The sequence below is a fragment of the Petaurus breviceps genome, unplaced genomic scaffold, assembly GCF_028583685.1.
Source record: "Petaurus breviceps papuanus isolate PSGF00001 unplaced genomic scaffold, PetGlider_PUasm1.0 90865, whole genome shotgun sequence".
Lineage (NCBI taxonomy): Eukaryota > Metazoa > Chordata > Mammalia > Diprotodontia > Petauridae > Petaurus > Petaurus breviceps.
In genome coordinates, this window is record NW_027187367.1 from 16070074 (window position 1) to 16089588 (window position 19515).

The 19515-nt window shown below is 34.9% G+C and overlaps 1 protein-coding gene across 1 annotated transcript in view; it reads right to left on the bottom strand.

The window, feature by feature from the left end:
- Nucleotides 1-19515, bottom strand: part of LOC138150236 (kinesin-like protein KIF6) — a 178038-nt gene that overhangs the window by 54129 nt on the left and 104394 nt on the right. The window contains exons 4-5 of the mRNA XM_069073668.1: nucleotides 16162-16309; nucleotides 9376-9485 (exon numbers count right to left, since the gene is read on the bottom strand). Coding sequence (XP_068929769.1) covers nucleotides 9376-9485; nucleotides 16162-16309 — 258 coding nt within the window. The remainder of the gene's footprint in view (nucleotides 1-9375; nucleotides 9486-16161; nucleotides 16310-19515) is intronic.

The window sequence follows — 19515 nt, forward strand, 5'->3', positions numbered from 1 at the left end:
AAGGAAGGAAGGAAGGAAGGAAGGAAGGAAGGAAGGAAGGAAGGAAGGAAGGAAGGAAGGAAGGAAGGAAGGAAGGAAGGAAGGAAGGAAGGAAGGAAGGAAGGAAGGAAGGAAAGAAGGACGTAGGGAGGGAGGAAGAAAGAGGGAAAGTATACTTTACATCAGGGGAGGAGAACCTGCAGCCTCAAGGTCACATATGGCCTTCTAGGTCCTTGTGTGTGGCCTTCTGAGTTCAAGTTTTACAGAACAAATCTTTTTATTTTTATTTATTTGCTTTTTGTAGGGGGGCAGGTAGGGCAATTGGGGTTAAGTGACTTGCCCAAGGTCACATGGCTAGTTTTTTGTGTTTGTTAAGTGTCTGAGGCCAGATTTGAACTCAGGTCCTCCTGACTCCAGAACTGCTGCTCTATTCACTGTGCCACCTAGCCACCCCAACAAATCCTTTTATTAAGGGAATTTGTTCTATAATGTTTGAATTCAGTCAAAGGGCCACACTTGAAGATCTAGAGGGCCACATGTGGCCTCTAGGCTGCAGGTTCCCCACCCCTGCTCTAGATGTTTCATCATCTAGCATTTCCTAGCCCATGTCATTTGCTTGGGGGTGATTGAACATGGTGGCAGCAAAAGTGTTAGATATAACTCTAGAAGACTTAAGTCCAAAATAATAACAGACCACTAGAAGAAACATATTAGCTCACTCTTGGCCACATAAAAAATGGGAATGTTTAAATATTCACTAGCTGGAGGGATGATATTGTTTTTAGGTTTTGTTGACAAAATTTAACTAAAAATTACAGTACACTATACATGTAGTAGGGTGGTGTGACTCCCTTTTACCTACCCTCATAGGCATCACTACTCCTTCTCAGCTCCTTCTATTGGGCCTAAGTTTCTTTCCAGTGAAGTCTCTTGGCTCTACTCATTTAGTTTGGTTTGACTTTCCTTTTAGTCTCCTTGCTAATATTTTATTTAAATTTTGCATAAATATTCACTAGAGTAGTTGGTCTACAGTTTTATTTCTCTGTTTTGACTTTCCCTGGTTTAGATATGAAGACCAAATTTGTGTCATAGAAGGAATTTGGTAGGATGCCTTTATTTTTAAAAACAGTTCATGTAGTATTCAAATTAATTATTCTTTAAATGTTTGGTAGACCTTTTAATGTCCTTCTAGGATACAAATATGCTCTTGATATCTAAAATTAGAAGAGACAAAGCAGAGAAAGAAAACTATAGACCAATATCCCTAGTGAAATATTAATCCAAAAACTGAAGTAGCAGAAAGGTTGAAAGAATATATTAGAAAGATTATACACTATATATTGTTATACTATATACTATACATTACACATTATACTATACAATATACATTATAATGAAGTTAGGTTTATACCAGGAATGTGGCATTCATTCAATATAAGGAAGATTTATTAATAATTTAAATAAATAAAATCTTATGATTATATAAATAAATGATAAAAAAAGCTTTCAACAAAATCCAACGTTCATTTCTATTAGAAACTCTAGAAATCATAAGAATAAAAGGAAATTTCCTTAATATAGTCAACAGTAATTATGTAAATCTAATGTCAAACATTATATGAAATAGAGAAAAGTTAAAGTTCTTACCAATAAGATCTGAAATAAAGCCAGGATACCTCTTTTTTTTTAAAAAAGCAATTGGGGTTAAGTAACTTGCTCAAGGTTACACGGCCAGGTGTTTCTGGGTTGGTGCTAAGTGTCTGACCCCAGGATTCGATCTCCAGGTCTTCTCAACACTGGAGCCGGTGCTCTTACTCGCTGTGCTACCTGGCTGCCCCCAGGATACCTCTTACTATCACTATTACTTAACAGTGCTAGAACTATTAACTAGAGCAATAAGACAAGAAAAAAATTAAAGAAATAAACACATGGAGAAAAAAATACCATTTTTTTACAGATGATATAATGGCATACTTAGGGAAACCTGGAGAATCAAGGAACATTATCTGAAATAATAACTTCTGCAAAGCTGCAGGATACAAGATAAATCTACACAAATATTCAGCATTCCTACATAGAACCAACAAGAGTAAAAAGAGCCAGAAAGAGAAATTCCGCTCAAAATAACTACTGAAGGTATAAACTACTCGGGAGTGTATCTTCTAAAATTCACCCAGGGACTATATAAACTTGACTACAAAACACTCTTTGAAGAAATAAAGACAAACCTAAACAATTAGAGGCTCATTAATTGCAGATAGATAAAGTCAATATTTTTTTAAAATTGCAATACTACCTATATTAATTTACTTGTTCAGTGCTATACCATTCAAATACCCAAAAGAATATTTTATGGAGTAGAAAAAATAGTGAAATTCATATGGAAGAGCAAAAAGTCAAGAATCTCAAGTGTAATAATGAAAAACAAATGGGAAAGGAGATCTATCAGTACCCGATCTCCAATTTTACTACAAAGCAGTAATCATTAAAACAATTTGGTACTAGTTTAAAAAGAAAAAGAGGTTGATCACTGGAACAGATTAGGTATACAACATACAGAAACAAACAAATAGAGCAGTAGGAAGATGTTTGATAAATCCAAAATTCCTAGTAATTGTAGGAAGGACTATTTGATGAAAACTAATGGAGGAACTGGATTGCTATCTGGCCTAAGTTAGGTTTAGTCCAACATCAAATATCAACTCTAAGTGAATATGTGATTTAAATATAAAAAGTTACTTCATAAGCAAATTAGAGCAGCTAGGAAGAAATTATTCTTCTGATTTATGAACAGGGGAAGAGCTCTTAACTAAACAATTGTAATGGCAAGCAAAGTAGTACTTTGCTCCTTGTTTCAGTTAATCAAGTGCCTTTGAGCTTGACCTTTGATTGTGTCAAGTCTTTGTTGGAAACAGTATACATTTTGTTGCCCTTAAAAGGCCTAAGGGAGTTTGGAGACCTTCCCTGCCTTTGATAGGCTTAAGGTTATCACATGGAGTATAAGAAGCCTGGGAAAGTAGAAGGGGCCTAGGCTATGAAAGTCTTTGAATGACAAGTTGAGGATTTTGGATTTGATCCTGGAGGCAATAGGGAGCCACTGGAATTACTGGGTAAGGGAATGATATGATCAGACCTACACTTCAAGAAAAATCCCTTTAGTGGCTGAATAAAGGATGGATTGGATTGAGGAGAGACTTGAGGCAGGAAGAAGCACCAAAAGGCTTTTTTTGTGGTCCAGGCATAAGGTGATGAGGGCCTACACCATAATGGTGGTAAAGCTAGAGGAGAGAAGGGAATCTATTTGAGAGATGTTACAAAGGTGAAATCAATAGGCCTTGGCAACAGCTTGAATATGTCGGGTGAAAGATAGTGAGAAGCCCAAGATGACTCCTAGGTTGAAAGCCTGAGGGATGGGGAGGATGGTGTGGCCATCTACAGTAAGAAGGAAAGTAGGAGGGAGTTGGGGTAGGGTTTAGGCAGAAGATAATGAGTTCCATTTTGGATTGAGTTTAAGATATCTACTAGACATCAAGTGTGAGATGTTTTACAGATAACTGCAGATGTGAGATTGGAAATTTGCAGAGAATTTAGAGCCAGAAAGGTGTATTAATAAGCATCAGTATAGGTATGATAATTAAATCCATCAGAGCTAATAAGATCTCCAAGTAAGATAATATAAGGGGAGATGAAAAGAGGGCCCAGGACAGAGCTCACGGGACACCTACAGTTAGAGGGCATGATCTGAGGAGGATCCAGCAAAGGAGACAGAGAAGGACTGGTAGGTTAGTGGGACAAGAACCAGGAGAGAATGGTATCTCAAAAACTTAGAGAGAATAGAGTATCAAGGAATAGACAGTGATTAACAGTGTCTGCAGAGGCTGCAGAGAAGTCAAAGAAAATAAGGATTGCATAAAGTCCATTGGATTTGGTAACTAAGAGATCATTAGTAATTTTGCAGAGAGCAAATAATAAGGAATAATAAAGTCGTAAATTGGATTGTAAGGAGTTAAAAAGAGAGTGAGAGCGGAGAAAGTGAAGCCACCTAGTGTAGACAGTATTTTTGAGGAGTTTAGCTACAATGAGAGAGCAGAAGAGATATAGGATGACAGCATGGATGGAAAGATCAAGGGAGGATTTTTTCAGGATGGGGGAGTCATGAGCACATGTTTGCAGGAAGCAGATAATGAACCAGTAGACAGTGAGAGAATGAAAATAACTGAGAGTGGGAATGACAGAGGAGGCAATCTGTTGGAGGAGATAGAATGGAATGGGATCACTTAAACATGTAGCAGGGTTAGCCCTGAAAAGGAGTAAGGCCACTTCATTAGGTGAGATAGGAGAAGAAGAGGAAATAGTGGCAGAAGGTACCTGAGAGATGGGAGATGAGGGAAAGGGGAGAAGGGAGAGTTAATGGTAAATGGTTTCAAGCTGAGAGGGTAAGGGAAGGAGGAGCCATGTGAAGTTTGAGGAGGGATGAAAAAGTTGAGAAGAGTGATGGTGGAGAGTGGGAGGTAGAGTATAACAGCCCAGCAGCATAAGAGCCCAATTGTGGTTGTGAGACAAATTTGCAATGGATTCCATCAGAATGGCTGCATGATTTTCTCCACCTTCTTTCAGCAACACAGTGAGTATGAGAGAATAATGGAACATTATTGTGCCATAAGTAATGATGAAATGGACAATTTCAAAGGAAATGAGAAGACTCTTATGAACTGATGCAGAGATGAATGAACAAACTAGGAGAATAATTTATATAAAAATAACATTATGAGAAAAATAACTTTTTTAAAGACTTTACAACCCTAATCAATACAATGCTCAACCATGAGTCCAAAGCAATTAAGATAAAATACACCATTCACCTTCTTACAGAGAGGTGATGAAATTAAAATTCAAAAAGACACATACACTTTTGGAAATGGCCGATGTAGTTATTTGCTTTTCTGACTATGTAGATATGTATTAAAGGATTTGTTTTTGTCTTAATTGCTCAGTGGAACAGGAAATTGGAGGGAAAGGTTAATTTTTAAAAATACTTTTACTTGGCAACTAGGACTTAAATACAGCTTTAAGGTCTACGGACCACTTTACAAATACTAGCTGATTTTATCCTCACAATAACCCAGAGAGTTAAAAGGCAAGCAAAATTTAAATAGCTTTGTCAGGGTCACACAGCTAGAGTCAGGATTTGTACTTAGGTCTTCCTGACTCCAGCTCCAGCATCCCATCTACTCTGATATCTAGCTGCCTTACCTGAAAAGTGAAAAATCAATTTTAAAAAGGTGGATATTTACTACTATCATTAGAATCAAAAGAAACACTGAACCATAGACTACAATAACCAGAATTATGAGAAAAGTTAGTAATCATGTAGTTCAATTCTTTCATTTTAAAGATGAAAAACCGGACAACCAAAGGAATGGAATGACTTGTCACTGTCATTCAGAGTCACCTGCCTCTCAATTTAGTGCCTTTTCTAATATTACTATAAATCCATCCAGAATGTATCTAAATAACTCCCTCATCTTTATGTAATTTCTTGAAAGTAGAAGATCGGCAAGGCCCAAAGTAACATCTAATCTCTTCAAAGTCATTAATCCCAGAACCACTGACTTGAGATCCTGAAGATGCTTAAGGAATCACCTGGTCCAAAAGAGATCAGGTCCAAGAAAACTCAAGAGACCTGCCTAAGGCCACTAGCCAGTGAATGGCAGAAGCTAAAGTAGAACCCAGGACTCCTTATTCTCTCTCCACACAACATTCCATCTTTGGCGTACATACAAGCCTTTGCACATAATATCCTCCATGGCTAGGAGGGTCTCCTTTCTTACCTCCCCTCATCCCCCCAACTTGCACTTCATAAAATCCCTAACTTCTTCCAAGGCCTGTCCCATCCTCCCATCTATTAGTGCCCATTTTTCTAAAAAAAAATACTTTGTATATATTCCATACTCATTTATCTGTGTTCATACTATTTTTCCCTCTTCCCAATTCTCCCAAAGAATGTAAATTCCTTGAAAGAAGGGATTAATTAGTTTTTGGCTTCATATCCACACCACAGTACTTGGCATTTATTTTTCCCTTTGGACTGGACATGGGATTTCATTAGTATAGGGAATTCTACCAGAGGAAATTCTCTCCACCAGTGCAAACTGGCACCATTTCTGCAGTTTATAATCTTAGAGAATTACCTGGGGACACTGAGAGGTTATGTTCCAGAGGAAGGACTTGAACCCAGGTTTTCCTGGCCCTGAAAGCACTTCTCATTCTACTATTTCACACTACCTGCCTACAATACAGCAGGTGCCTAATAAATGATTGCTGAATGAATGAATATGCCCCATAGGCCTTCTTTGTAGCATAAATCAATAATCATTTCTCATCCTTATTTGATAAATAGTATTTGATACAGCTATATTTGATAAAAATTAATTAGGGAGAATGACAGAATTATAGAATCTGAGTTGAGAGGTACTTCAGCGGAAATTTCCTCTACAGTAGGGGTTCTTAACTTTTGTGTATATGTCGTGGGATGCTCTGGCAGTCTGATGAAGCCTATGAACCCCTTTTCAGAATTATATTTTAAAATAATCAAATAAAATGCTAAATTTCATTTAGAGGTTAATGAAAATAAAGATGTATTTTTTTCCCTTTAAATTATAGACCATCTTAAATCTGGACCCCAGGTAAAAAATCATGGTTCTAAAAGCATGCCTAACATGCTCTTTCTTGAAATCTTTAACTGCTTTGATTTTTATGGCAAAGGATTTTCCTGCTTTTTCTCCTACTCTTTCATCTTTGTCTCTGTTGTTGACTTCTCTCATTTATCCCATTCCTTAACTATGGACAACTACAAAACTGGGTCTTCAAAAATATTTTTCTCTTCTTCTACAACTCAAAAAAACTTAGCCACTCTCATAGTCTCTTCACCCCTTTATAAATAGTACTCAAATATATGTGTATATACATATATTTATGTGTGTATATGTGCAAATGTTTGTGTCTATATTTACACATAGACACACACACATATATAATAAATGTTTGCTGACTGACCCCACTGTGGATCCAAACTCTGGTCCCACACTTCCAGATGTTTATGGGCCACCAACACTTTGAACATAACATATCTAAAACAAAATTACTCACCAATGTAATGGGAATGTAAATTTGTAAGATCTTCCCTGCCCCTAAGCTAAAGTGCACCTGGAGCCTGGGGTGGGAGGCTTGTTTTTTCATTAGATACTTCTTGATTGGCCAGTGATTCAATAAGGTTGCTACATTCTCTGATCCAGGAGAAGGCTATATAAGCCCTGATGTGTAGCTTTGTTTTGGGGCTCACTTTGAGAAGTGTTCTGTGGTGATTTGATCAGATGAAACTCTGGAAAGCCGTTGTCCAGAGCCCCCCGGCTTTGAAACCCAGATGTTGTTTGGTATGGATGTAATGGTTGGACAGTTTGGAAATCTGTCTACTTGATCTGTTTTTGTCTTGATAATTCTGTCTGTATATTTTGAAGTTCAGGGTGCTGACCTTTTTCCCCTGAACTAGGTGAATGATACATATCTGACTGATTAAAGTAAGCTTGTTAACCCATTTTGAGTTGCTTTCCTTTATCAAAGCAGATCCAAGAACCTGTATTGGCAGACACCCTGGGGACGCTGGGGTGCTTACTGCTACAATCCTCAACAAATTTGCAAATATCTTCTTTTCTGACAATTGTGCAATGAAGGTCAAAACCAAAGGGTTTTTACTCTTTGGTTCACCTTTGGCTTTTCCCTCTTTTATTAGCCAAACAACCAGGAAATCCTATTAATTTTTTCCGCTGAAGCATCTATGAATTCCCCCCCCCTCTTTTTTTCCCATTAGGGCAACCTGATAATACCAATCACCCTGTATTTGGATTACTGAAATAACCGCCTTTCTAGTTGTTCTGTCTTTAGTTTCTCTTCACTACAGTCTATCTTAAGCAAAGATGAAATTTCCTTCCATTTTGCTGTCATTATGTCACTCATTTGTAGAAAAGCCTACAGTGACTTCCTATTTCATATTGTATCAAGTCCAAATATTACAGTCTGACAATCAGTACTTTCCATCAAATGGGATGATTTTACCAATCTTATTTCCCATTATTCCTAAAAAAGACCTCTCCCTTTTATGATCATTATGATAGATAATACATGCACATACAAATACACATATGTGTATGTGTGTACACACAAAACACTTTATAGTTACAAAAAATGTGATGTATTATCCAATGTGATGCTCACATTGGGAGATACGTAATACAAATTACTATGTCAGGGTTCTTTTTACAGATGAATACATTGAGATTCAAAGAAATAACTTTATCAGGGCCACATGGTACATGTAGAGAGAAGAATAAAACAATATTCTGTCTCTAAATACAGTCCTTTTTTCACCTATATCATACTACTTTTCTTATTTAAAGAATATGTATGAAGATGGTGTGAATGATAGAGTTTCCCTTCTGATTCCTCCTCACTGAATGAGAAAATGGAAGTGGTAACTGACAGAGGATTATTATATATACATACATGTATAATATATGTGCTATATATATGCATTTATGTGTGTATATAAACATATATTTATATTTCAGATTGATTTGGAATACTCAGTAAGGAAGGTTACTAGAAAATTAGATCATGTTCTTCCAGGCTACTTTTGTCCAATTAAAATATTCCATTAAAATTAATCTGAACTGCTAACGATGTACATATAACTAGTTTGTACACAAGCTAAAATAAGTAGCATACGTATGCTATATTAGGTGACTGAATATAATAGATATATAGACTATGTCTATATATCTATGTGTATGCATAAATTTATTCCCAAACTGAGTCTTCAATCTTTTTATGAAGCTTTTATTTATTCTTTAAGCATATAAGTTGTACAATAATTAGTGAAATTTATTCAAAAAATGAAATTCTTCAAGCAGATAATTAGTGGAAATTCCCACCACCTGATATTCAACTCTAGAAAAGACCTTTAGTAACGGCTCTTTTCTTTTATATTTTCTTATAGCTTCCTAAAGGATAATTTATGGAGGAAAAAGGTCAAAATTAGAAAAGAAGTTTCTTGTAGAAACATCTAAAAAAAAAAAACACTGTCATGTCAACATTCGATAGAAAACATATCTTGCTCTTCTCTCTTGAATGGAATCCAGAAGAGCTTTTCCCAAGAAATCAGTTTTGAGTATTTCAGTCTCTCATGACTACTGTCCATTTATCATTACTGAAAACCCCCTGCTAACTAGTATTAGCTAATTAAGTTTGGAACTAGGAACTTACAAAGTTTCAAAGGAAATAATATAACTGAACATCTGAAACTAATTTTTTTTTCTAATTCTTTGTTGTTTGGCTACTCACGGCAAATCTTCCAAACTGGAGGCTTCATGTCTTGGATCCAACAGATCATAACCACATTCATTGTAGATTTCCAAATAAGAAATGTGGGTTGTATACATTTTTCTGCTGTCCTTATTGGAAAAGGAAAAAAATGTAAAGGGCTATAAATAGCAACTCAACTTTCAAGAAAATTGACAAATTTATCAGTGCAGGTTTCTCACTGCCTTGTCCTCTTCTCTCTCTCTCTCTCTCTCTCTCTCTCTCTCTCTCTCTCTCTCTCTCTCTCTCTCTCTCTCTCTCTCTCTCTCACTCCATGGTTTACATTTTAAATTCGTGACACTTTCAAGTTGTCAGTTACCATATGTATAAAGATTTTTTAATGACAAACATACATGATTATAAGCAACTTTAATTTTTTCTTTATTGGTTCCATAAAGGCATAAAAAGTAAATATACACTTAGGAAGAACCAACTTAGTAGAACTGCAGTATTGCAGAACACCATTTTTTCACTTTCCAGACTAAAATTTACACATTATGAAAGATTAAAAAAAACACACAAATCATTACTCTTATTCAAAAATTCTAGTAGCAGAATGGCTTCCATCTTTTCTAAAATGCATGTTTTATTTACATATATCTAGGATTCTTTAATGCCCTACAATGGCTTATTAAAAAAGCACGCTTCAGGGCATAGGATTTAGTACTTCTCTTACTTAATTTATAGTATTATCAAATATAATATGACCTATTGAGTTCATCAGAACTACTAGACCATTTTGCTTAGTTTTCACTGGCAAATCAAGGACCTTTAGTTACTGGTAACAGAGAGGCAAAGTACCTTTGGTTAATGCTGATACTAAAATACTGGCATTAGCTCTTTTTTGTGGTGGCAAAGAATTGGAAATTGAGGGAATGTCCATCAATTGAGGAATGGCTGAACAAGATGTGATATATAATTGTGATGAAAAACAATTGTGCTATAAAAAATGTTGTAGGGATGGTTTCAGAAAAAAACAACAACTGGGAAGACTTATATGAGCTGATGCAAAATGAACAGAACCAGGAGAACTCTGTACACAGTAACAACACTGTAATGAAAATCAACTCTCAAGGACTTAGCTACTCTGATCATTCAATGGTCCATGACAATTGCAAAGGACTCATTGAATGATGAATGATGAAACACATTATCCACTTCCAGTTAAAGAACTGATGAACTTAATACAGATTGAACATATTCTTTTTTTTAAAGCAATTGGGGTTAAGTAACTTGCTCAAGGTTACACAGCCAGTTATTTCTGGGTGTGGTGCAAAGTATCTGAGCCTGGATTTGATCCAGGTCATCCCGACACTGGAGCCGGTGCTCTTACTTGCTGAGCTACCTGGCCGCCCCAGATTGAACATATTCTTTTTCACTTTCTTTATTTTCTTGCTTTTTCTTTTGCAAGATGGCTAATACAGAAATATGTTTTGCATGACTTCATATGTATAATGGATATCATACTGCTTGACTTTTCAGTCAGTGTGGGAGGGACTGAAAGAAAGAAGAGAATTTGGAACACAAAAAAATTTTTAAATGGATATAAAATTTAAATTTAAAACTAAGAAGCAGAAGTGATCAAAAGTAAGTTGCTAGTTGAGGATCCTGCAGTGGTAGACATAAATAAAATTCTCCATGCCTCTGTCACAAAAATAAATGGTTATTTTTCTTTTCTGTAAGACCAGGCCAAGAAGACAATGTATGAACTAAACAAATAAACAAATAAATAAATGACAGAGAGAATACTTAAAAAATGAAAAATACATAAACTATTTATATAAGAAAATATATTTTATGTACCAAATAAAATGTTTCATATAAAATATAAGTAAACAATAAATTAAAATTTAAAATATTGGCATTAATTCAACAACAACCCCATTGTGATTTGTCCTATTGCCAGGTCTTACAGAAAACAAAAATAACCATTTATTTTTGTGACAGAGACATAGAACATTTTTTTTGCTTCCAGCACTGCAGGATCCTCAAGTAACTTACTTTTATTTCAGTCATTGAACACAAAGGATGTATCTACTCCCCTTCTCCTTGCAATTTTCTTGTTTTTCATACAAACAGAATATTTTTGTGTCATGTGGGCATATATGGAAGATATCTAGGAACTTGGAAAATTTTCTTAAGAACTTCTTGAAATATATTTTGACTAGTGCCTCTCTAATATTAATAGATTAACTTTGTGGTCCATGGCCTTGGGTAGGCTACTCACAAGACTTGATGCAAGAAAATTTAGAGAGGGTATAGGGTACAGAATCTTGTAAAGAATGCAGAGAGTTAATGGTCTGGGAATTATGAAACGTGGAATTTTAGTTTCATTAGCAGATTGGCTTTGGTTAAAACTCTTCATCTGTTTGAATCTAGTTTTCTCAACTGCTAAATAAAGGAAGGAAGGACATTTAATTTAAAGGAGGGAAATTTAATTTAACTGAACAAACATTTATTGAGTGATAGATACACGCAAAGGGCTATGTTAGATCCTAGGGACATGAAGAAAAAAGAGAAAAAGAGTGTCTGCCTTCAAGGAACTTACATCTTTTGGGGGACAGAACATGTCTGCCATTAAATAAATACACAACAATTTGAGTAAGAAAAGAGAACTAACAACTTGGAATTATCTACTATACACATTTAAAATTCTCTGATTTTAAATACTGCATAATATTGAAACTACCTAGATAACTTACCACTCATCAAACCAAAATTATCAGTTACCAATTAGGCCAGCTTTCACAAGGAAAAAAGAATGCAACAAAACTGAGTACAGTGGTTAACTCTCTATATTGCAGACTTAGGATACAAAAGTATCTTTGTAGGTTGGGACACTGGGCTGAATCTGGTAAGGTTAAACTTAATGAGGATAGTCATAAAATCTTACACTGGGTTAAAAAACTGACTTCACAAGTACAAGATGGGAGTGTTTAGAAAGAAGTGTGTCCAGAAAAAGAACTGGGGGATTTAGGGAGCTTAATGATCAATAGAAATCAATAGTATGATTGAGAAGTCAAAAACATTAGATTGATGTTGACTTGCATTAAAATTGACTTGCATTAAAAAAATTATGGCTACCAGGAACAAGAGGTTATGACACTCTATTATGCCTTGGTTAATCAATAATCAATGAACACTCATTAAGAATCTACTATGTACATGCTACTAGGCACTGGGGCTTAAGGATTAACCTGAATATGTCCCTGCTCTCAAGGAGCTTATATTCTATTACTAAAGACATATACTCAAATGAATGTACACAAAATAAATAAAACAAGATGGAATAGCAGGAGGCACTGGCAGTTAGGAAGAATGAAGAAGGTCCTCATGGTCAGAATACAACTGGATTGTGGTAATCAGTTCTGGGTGCTACAGTTTAGGAAGGACATTCATAATCTGCAAAATGTCTTCAAGAAGACAACCAAAATGGTGAAGAGCTTTAAGTCTATGCCAAATGAAGAAAAATTCAAAGAAATGAGCATTATTAGCCTAGAAAAGAAGAAACAAAGGGAGCAGGATAGCTGTCTTTAAGTATGTGAAGGGCTGTGGAAAAAGTGTTTGATTTGTTCCAACTTGTTCTGTGCAATCCCAGAGGGTAGAATAAGGATTAATGGATGGAAATCACAAATAGGCAAATTTAAGTTTGGTATCATCTAAAACTTGATAACCAACAGAGCTATTCCAAAGCTGAATGGGGTGCCTTTGGAAGTAGCAGGTTCCCTTTCATTTAAGGTTTTCAAGTAGAATCTAGGTACCCAATTGTCAGAAATATTGGAGAAGATTCTTTTTGGGGTGTAAGTTGGACTTAGTGGTTGCTGAACTCCTTTCCAATGTTGAAATCATAGGTTTTTTGTGATTCTATTATACAATAACGAGGCTCTAGTGGTAACTTTTGTTTAAGTGTTCATGTACTTAATGTAAACCAGAAATGAGTGACTATAACTCCACCAAGAAAATGTTCTCAAAAAAGAGACTCTTATCCTTGGTAAATGTGTCTGCTCAACCCTGACCAAATACTGGTTATTTATTTGACCTACTATACGGGACCTCAAGATCGTCTAAGTTGATGAAAATAAGAGTTTCAGCTTGATTCATTTCAACACTTAATTAGGTAGCAAAAATAATGTGGCAATGATAATTATAATGCAAATTTATATTTTCCTTTAAAGTTTACAAAGTATTTTCCTTGCAACAACCCCAAGGTACAAATATTACTGTCTTAATTTTACAAATAAAGAAACTGAAACTCAGAAAGGTCAAATGACTTCCTTTGGGTCACATAACTTGTGAAACTTAGTAACAGGTGCCACTTTATCTAGGAAAAAGTTCACAGTTTAACTGAACAATAGCTATTGAGAGAATGTAAGAGCTGAGTAGACTCTCTTTAGGTTTTAGTCTTATCTAATGTAGGGAAAAGAGAAGATATCATATCTGTATTGCATATATATAATGATCTATATATCATCTATATCTATATCTTCCTCTTTATTAAAATTAAAATTCTCCTCCCAACCATATATTTCCCTAAAGGATTCAAAGGATAGACTATAAGGATGAGAACTCTTCCTAAACCTCATGATGAGGAATGTAATAGGTCAATGTTAAAAAAGGAAAAGGGAAGAAGAGGAAAGAAAGGTAAAATAAATTCTCTAGTATTACTTTGCTTTAGTCTCAGGTAAACAAATAAAGTTCTCTTTTTTTCTAAAAAATTTTAAAAAGAACAACTGCAAAATCTCAAGAAAATGATGGCTCCACCAGATTTTTCATTTTCTGGATTTCTGCTGGAATGCACACTGAAGAAGCATTAGCATTTCCTATGTGGTGAGCTACCTTTTCTTATTACTTTTCTCTCAATATTCAGAATTACCAGACTGTAATGTAACCCACATGTTTCCTGTAGACTGAATTTTCTCTTTCTTCCAAATAATTTTGAACTTAAGAATACTCAAAATAATGAGCAATAATTTCCAAAACAAATTAAATCAATTTTTTTCTTTCATAGTCATTGAAAATGTTTACCACTCACACTCATAGGGATGGATTTCAGATTTGATGTGTGTTCTTTTAATTATTTGCCCAACTTGAATAATAACTTTGATGATGATGGTAAAGCAGTGGCAGCACATTTTATTTTTGTCTAGACCTGTGATTTCACAGGTATGGACAACTCTTGAGAAAATTCTCACTACAAATATGGACTAAAAACTTTCTTATAATTGATACTCCTAAGAGTTTTCTGTGGCACTGAAATAGTAAGTGACTTCCTCAAGGTGACAGCCAGTGTGTGTGGATTGGAAATTGAACTCTAAACACTACATTAGGCTATTTCTACTAGTGCAAGTATTATCTCTATTTTACAGATAAAATTACAAAGGTTAAGTAATTTGACTATAATCATACAGCTAGTAGGTATTTGAGTAAGGATATGAAGGGAGGCCAGCTGACTGCAAGTCTATGAAGAATTCAAAAAGATTTTAATAAGCCAAAATGAGAGGATGAATCTAACGAAATGAAAATTAAAATTGGTTAATGTAAAGTTCTATGCTTTGGTCTAAACATCAATTTCCTAAGTACAGAATAGGGAGGCATGTCTGAATAGCAATTAGTGCAATAAAAAGACCTGGGATATTTTAGTGAACTTCTCCATCAATATAACTCAATGCTATCAGATGGCAGTTCCCCCCTCCCTTACAAATCACCCCCTCCACAAAAGTCAATAATATTTTAGGCTTTACTAGGAAAAGGAGAATAGCTAAGGTACAGGAATCCTTTACTCTGCTCTGTTCAAAACAAAAGAGAGAATGGTGTTACCACAGTTCTCAATTCTTGGATTCTACGATTTTTTAATTATGTGAATCAAGGCAAAGCTAATGGCTGTAATGATTTTGAAGAGTCCTCAAAGTTTCTCTGACCTTGAGCAGGATTTATCAGGCAATAGCCTGATAGGCAATCATACTGGTCAAAGGTCAAGCTTCTGCATATATGCCACAACAAATACATTTTTAGAAATTACATTTCCATTGTACAAGACCTGGAAATAAAACAGAACTGATGACCAGAAGCTCTAAAGTGAATTTTGGAATGAGAAAAATATTTGGAATATAATATAGTAACAGAAAAAAAGGGTGATACATGAGATATTTCCATTTTCCCCTCCAAATTCATAAATCTTTTTATATTATTGTTCTGGAAAGTGGCTTTTTTAGTTAAAGTGAATTTTTCCAGAAAGAGTGGTTGGTTGGGATAGTTGAAGTAGGAAGGGATGAGATGATCTAAAATGCAATTTCATCTGAAGTTAAATTGTGTCAGGAAAATGGAGCTGTGAAAATCTTAGATACAATATAGTAGTATAACTTTTCCTTCCCCTTCTCCAGATTATAATGCACAGAAATAGATGCTTTCATTTTGGAGTAACCATTATATGAGTTGGGATCAACAAAAGCACTTTTACTGGAATATTCACTTTAGAGAAATTTTTGTAACCAAATCAACAGAACAATGTTATTGTGGGACATACAAACAACTTTGTTATATGGAAATCTTCTTTTTAATGGTATACTGAAACTAATTTTTTTCATTTAAAAAGTATTTTATTCATTCAAAAAAAGCATGAATAAATGCCTTTTAAAATCAATGCTTTTTAAAGCATTTAAAATGCTTATTATGTGCCAATCCCTAAGCTAAGCACTGGGAATACAAAGATAAGAACATCTCTCTAAAGAAGTTATATGCATGAGATAAGCAGAAATCATAGTTCTGTACCTTCTGTAATTGCTCAAAAATGTATGACAGGGTCCTTGGAATGATGCCTCTGTCGCTGTAACGCTCAGCTCCCCCAGTAATAGTGAAAGTCTTGCCACTGCCCGTTTGTCCATATGCAAAGATGGTGCCATTATAGCCAGCCAGAACACTGAAATGAATAACACTATAATGAATAACATAGCTTCCATATCCAAATGTCAAAGGTTATTAAGGAGTTAAATAAAAGCATTAGTCTAGAATTCTATGGAACATCACCAATCTTATTAAATAATGTCGAAAATATACTCATAATTCAACTATATAGCCAATACACATACACACACATCTATATCTATATCTATATCTATCTATCTATCTATCTATCTATCTATCTATATATATATATATATATATGTCAAAGTATTCAGGTACCTAGAACTTCTTTGACTAACCAAAGAATATTCACAATTAGCTTTAAAAAAGGGAAAGTAGAGCAATTAAAGGAAAGGTACTGTGATTTCTACTCACATGGAAATCTCTTGCCATCTTTAGCTTAACAGAATATTGATGTAAAAGCCATAAATAAAATGAATAATCTCTCTTATTTGGCACACCATAGGCAATTTAGATACCTGGTACAAAGCACAGCCACTGCCAATACATCATAATTCCTTCCACAAGACCAGCCAAACACTAAAAATACTCTCTTGTGCCTATCTAGCATCACATCTCTCTCTGCTCAATGACCAGTTATAATTCCTCCAATAGCTTAAAGAAATTCAGACAAACAGATGTAAATCATGGTGATGTACTTTGCTTGTGCATAAAATAAACAAATCCAAGGAGAGCCAGAAATTTATAACTGCCATATGACTTCTTGAATCCTATGTTGAGGCAAATTAGGAAGCTTGCTTCATCCTAAGTAGTTGACACAAAAACCCAAGTACAGATGAAAATTACTTTTTAATTCATCCATTCATTATTTATTTTGTTCTGAGTCCAACACTGTACTAATTAGTAGATAATATGAAATGTATTGGGTTTGGAGGAAGGCATTACAAAAGAACTAGAGAACACTGTCCCCAAACTTAAGAAGCTTACAATCTAACTAGAGAAGCAAAAGAAAACATAAAACTAAAAGACAATAATAAATAAATAGGACAGAAAAACAACATAAGGAATGGCATGTACATGTGATTACTACCTCTCAGAATTGTTATCATAATCAAATGAGATAGCATTCGTAAAGCACTTAGCACAGTACCTGGCTTATAGTAGGTGTTACCTAAATGCTTTCCATTGTAGTGATGGTTAGTGTTGACAGCATAATGTTGTATAAAGCAGGTTTGACTTGGAATAAGGAGACCTGAGTTCAAATCCTGCCTTACTACTTGTGAGAGTGAGCCTCCATTTTCTGATTCATAAAATGGTCATAACAGCTATACTACCGTGTTTCCCCGATAATAAGACCTATCCCGAAAATAAGCCCTCCCCTTACTGTGTAAGATTCCTCTAAAATAAGCCCTCCCCTGAAAATAAGCCCTATTGAGATTGCTACTGTAGTGAAGGTGATCCCCTGCACTACACACTACATTACGGTACCCTCTGTATGCACCGTCCCCCCCCCAAGTGAAACGCACGCACGCCGCGCTCCGAGCTGCATCCAATCAGAGCTGCAGCAGTGAGCGTGTCATCCTGTTCTTCCCCAGTGATTTGCTTATTGAATAAAGGTACATTTTTTTGTTCACATTTACCTGTTTATTAAAATTGCTGTCAATGTTCATTAAAATAAGCCCTCCCCTGAAAATAAGCCCTCTGGTGTTTTTCTGTCCAAAAAATTTAATAAGACAGTGTCTTATTATCAGGGAAACACAGTACCTACTTCACAAGATTGTTGTAAGGAATATACCTGAAATAGGAGTAATACTAATAGTAGTAGAACAGTGTAGAGAAAAACATCTATAAGGTAAATGGAGGGGAATGATGGAAAATAAGGTGACAGAGATAGTAAAGAACGGATTATGAAGATCTTGAAAACTAGGTAGTGGAGTTTAGAATCAAAAAATAATTAATAATCAAAGTTCTTAATCAATTGTGTGCCATAATTAAAGTGATAGCTTTAGGAAGACTAATACAGTAGGAATATTAAGGGTAGATTGGAAAGAAAGAAAAATTAGAATCAGAGAAAAAAAAGCAAGAGGTTTGCTGTAGTAATCCATGTATAAAGTAATGAAGCTCTGTGTTAGGAGAAGAGAATTGGGGGGAAGGGTGGTGGCTGTATAAATAGAGTAACAGGAAAATTCTAGAGACATTTTGAAAAGTGATGGAGAAGGTTTGCTGATAAATTGGCTAAAGAAGATCAAAAGAATTTAATAAATTGGCATAATGGCCAAAACCAAGCTCTAAAATAAGAAAATATGAACTAGGTTCCTAAATTACTATTAAATTAGTGACAATGCTTTTACTAATATATGGTACATTTTGACATTAATTCTATAATTTCTATGCCTATAGCTATTCAAGATGAGAATTCACAAACATTTGTTCCAAATGGCTTAGACATGATATGCTTGAAGGCAAAAGGCTAGACGAGATCATCTCAGGTCCAGTTCATCTCCATGTTTCTATATTCTATTGTGGTATATTCTAATTGTAAATCCTGCTGTGGAAATGTGGGTAAGGCATGTGGCCAACCACAATCAATGCAGGCCAAACTGATGGCTCTTTTATGAAATAGGATGCCAAAGAAGTTCAGAGAATATACTGTTTTCATAAACCTCTAAAATATATTTTGATGCAATAAAATATATACAAATGAAAGTATTATTTGTATATTTATCATCATTACAGACTTAATTAAGCACTTTGGGCACAGAGTATACTGTTGACTGCTGAAGAGAGTGGTTCCAGACACTGTGATGCAATTTTTTGAAAAAATTCTTAAATGGAAACTGGTTGACAGGGACACTGAATGCAGTATCAGTGAGAAGAATGCTGGATCAGGAGTCAAAGGACATAAGTTCAAGTCCCAGCTCTGACATTTACCATATCTTGGACAAGTTATTTCATATCTCTGGACATTAGTTTACTCATTTGTAAAATGAGAAGGTTGGACTATATGACCTCTAGGATTCCTTCTAGCTCTTAATCCATGATTCCATATGATTCCAAGATTTGAAATAACAATAGCAGAAAGAAGAGAACTGATAGTTTTCAAAGACCTCTCATATAATTTCTAAGCTTTAACATGTGGCTAAGAAGGTCAGTTTGGGATGCTATTCCATAAGATAGTTAGGCTTGGCACTATTAAATTCCATTATTTCCTTTAATATATATATATATATATATATATATATATATATATATATATATATA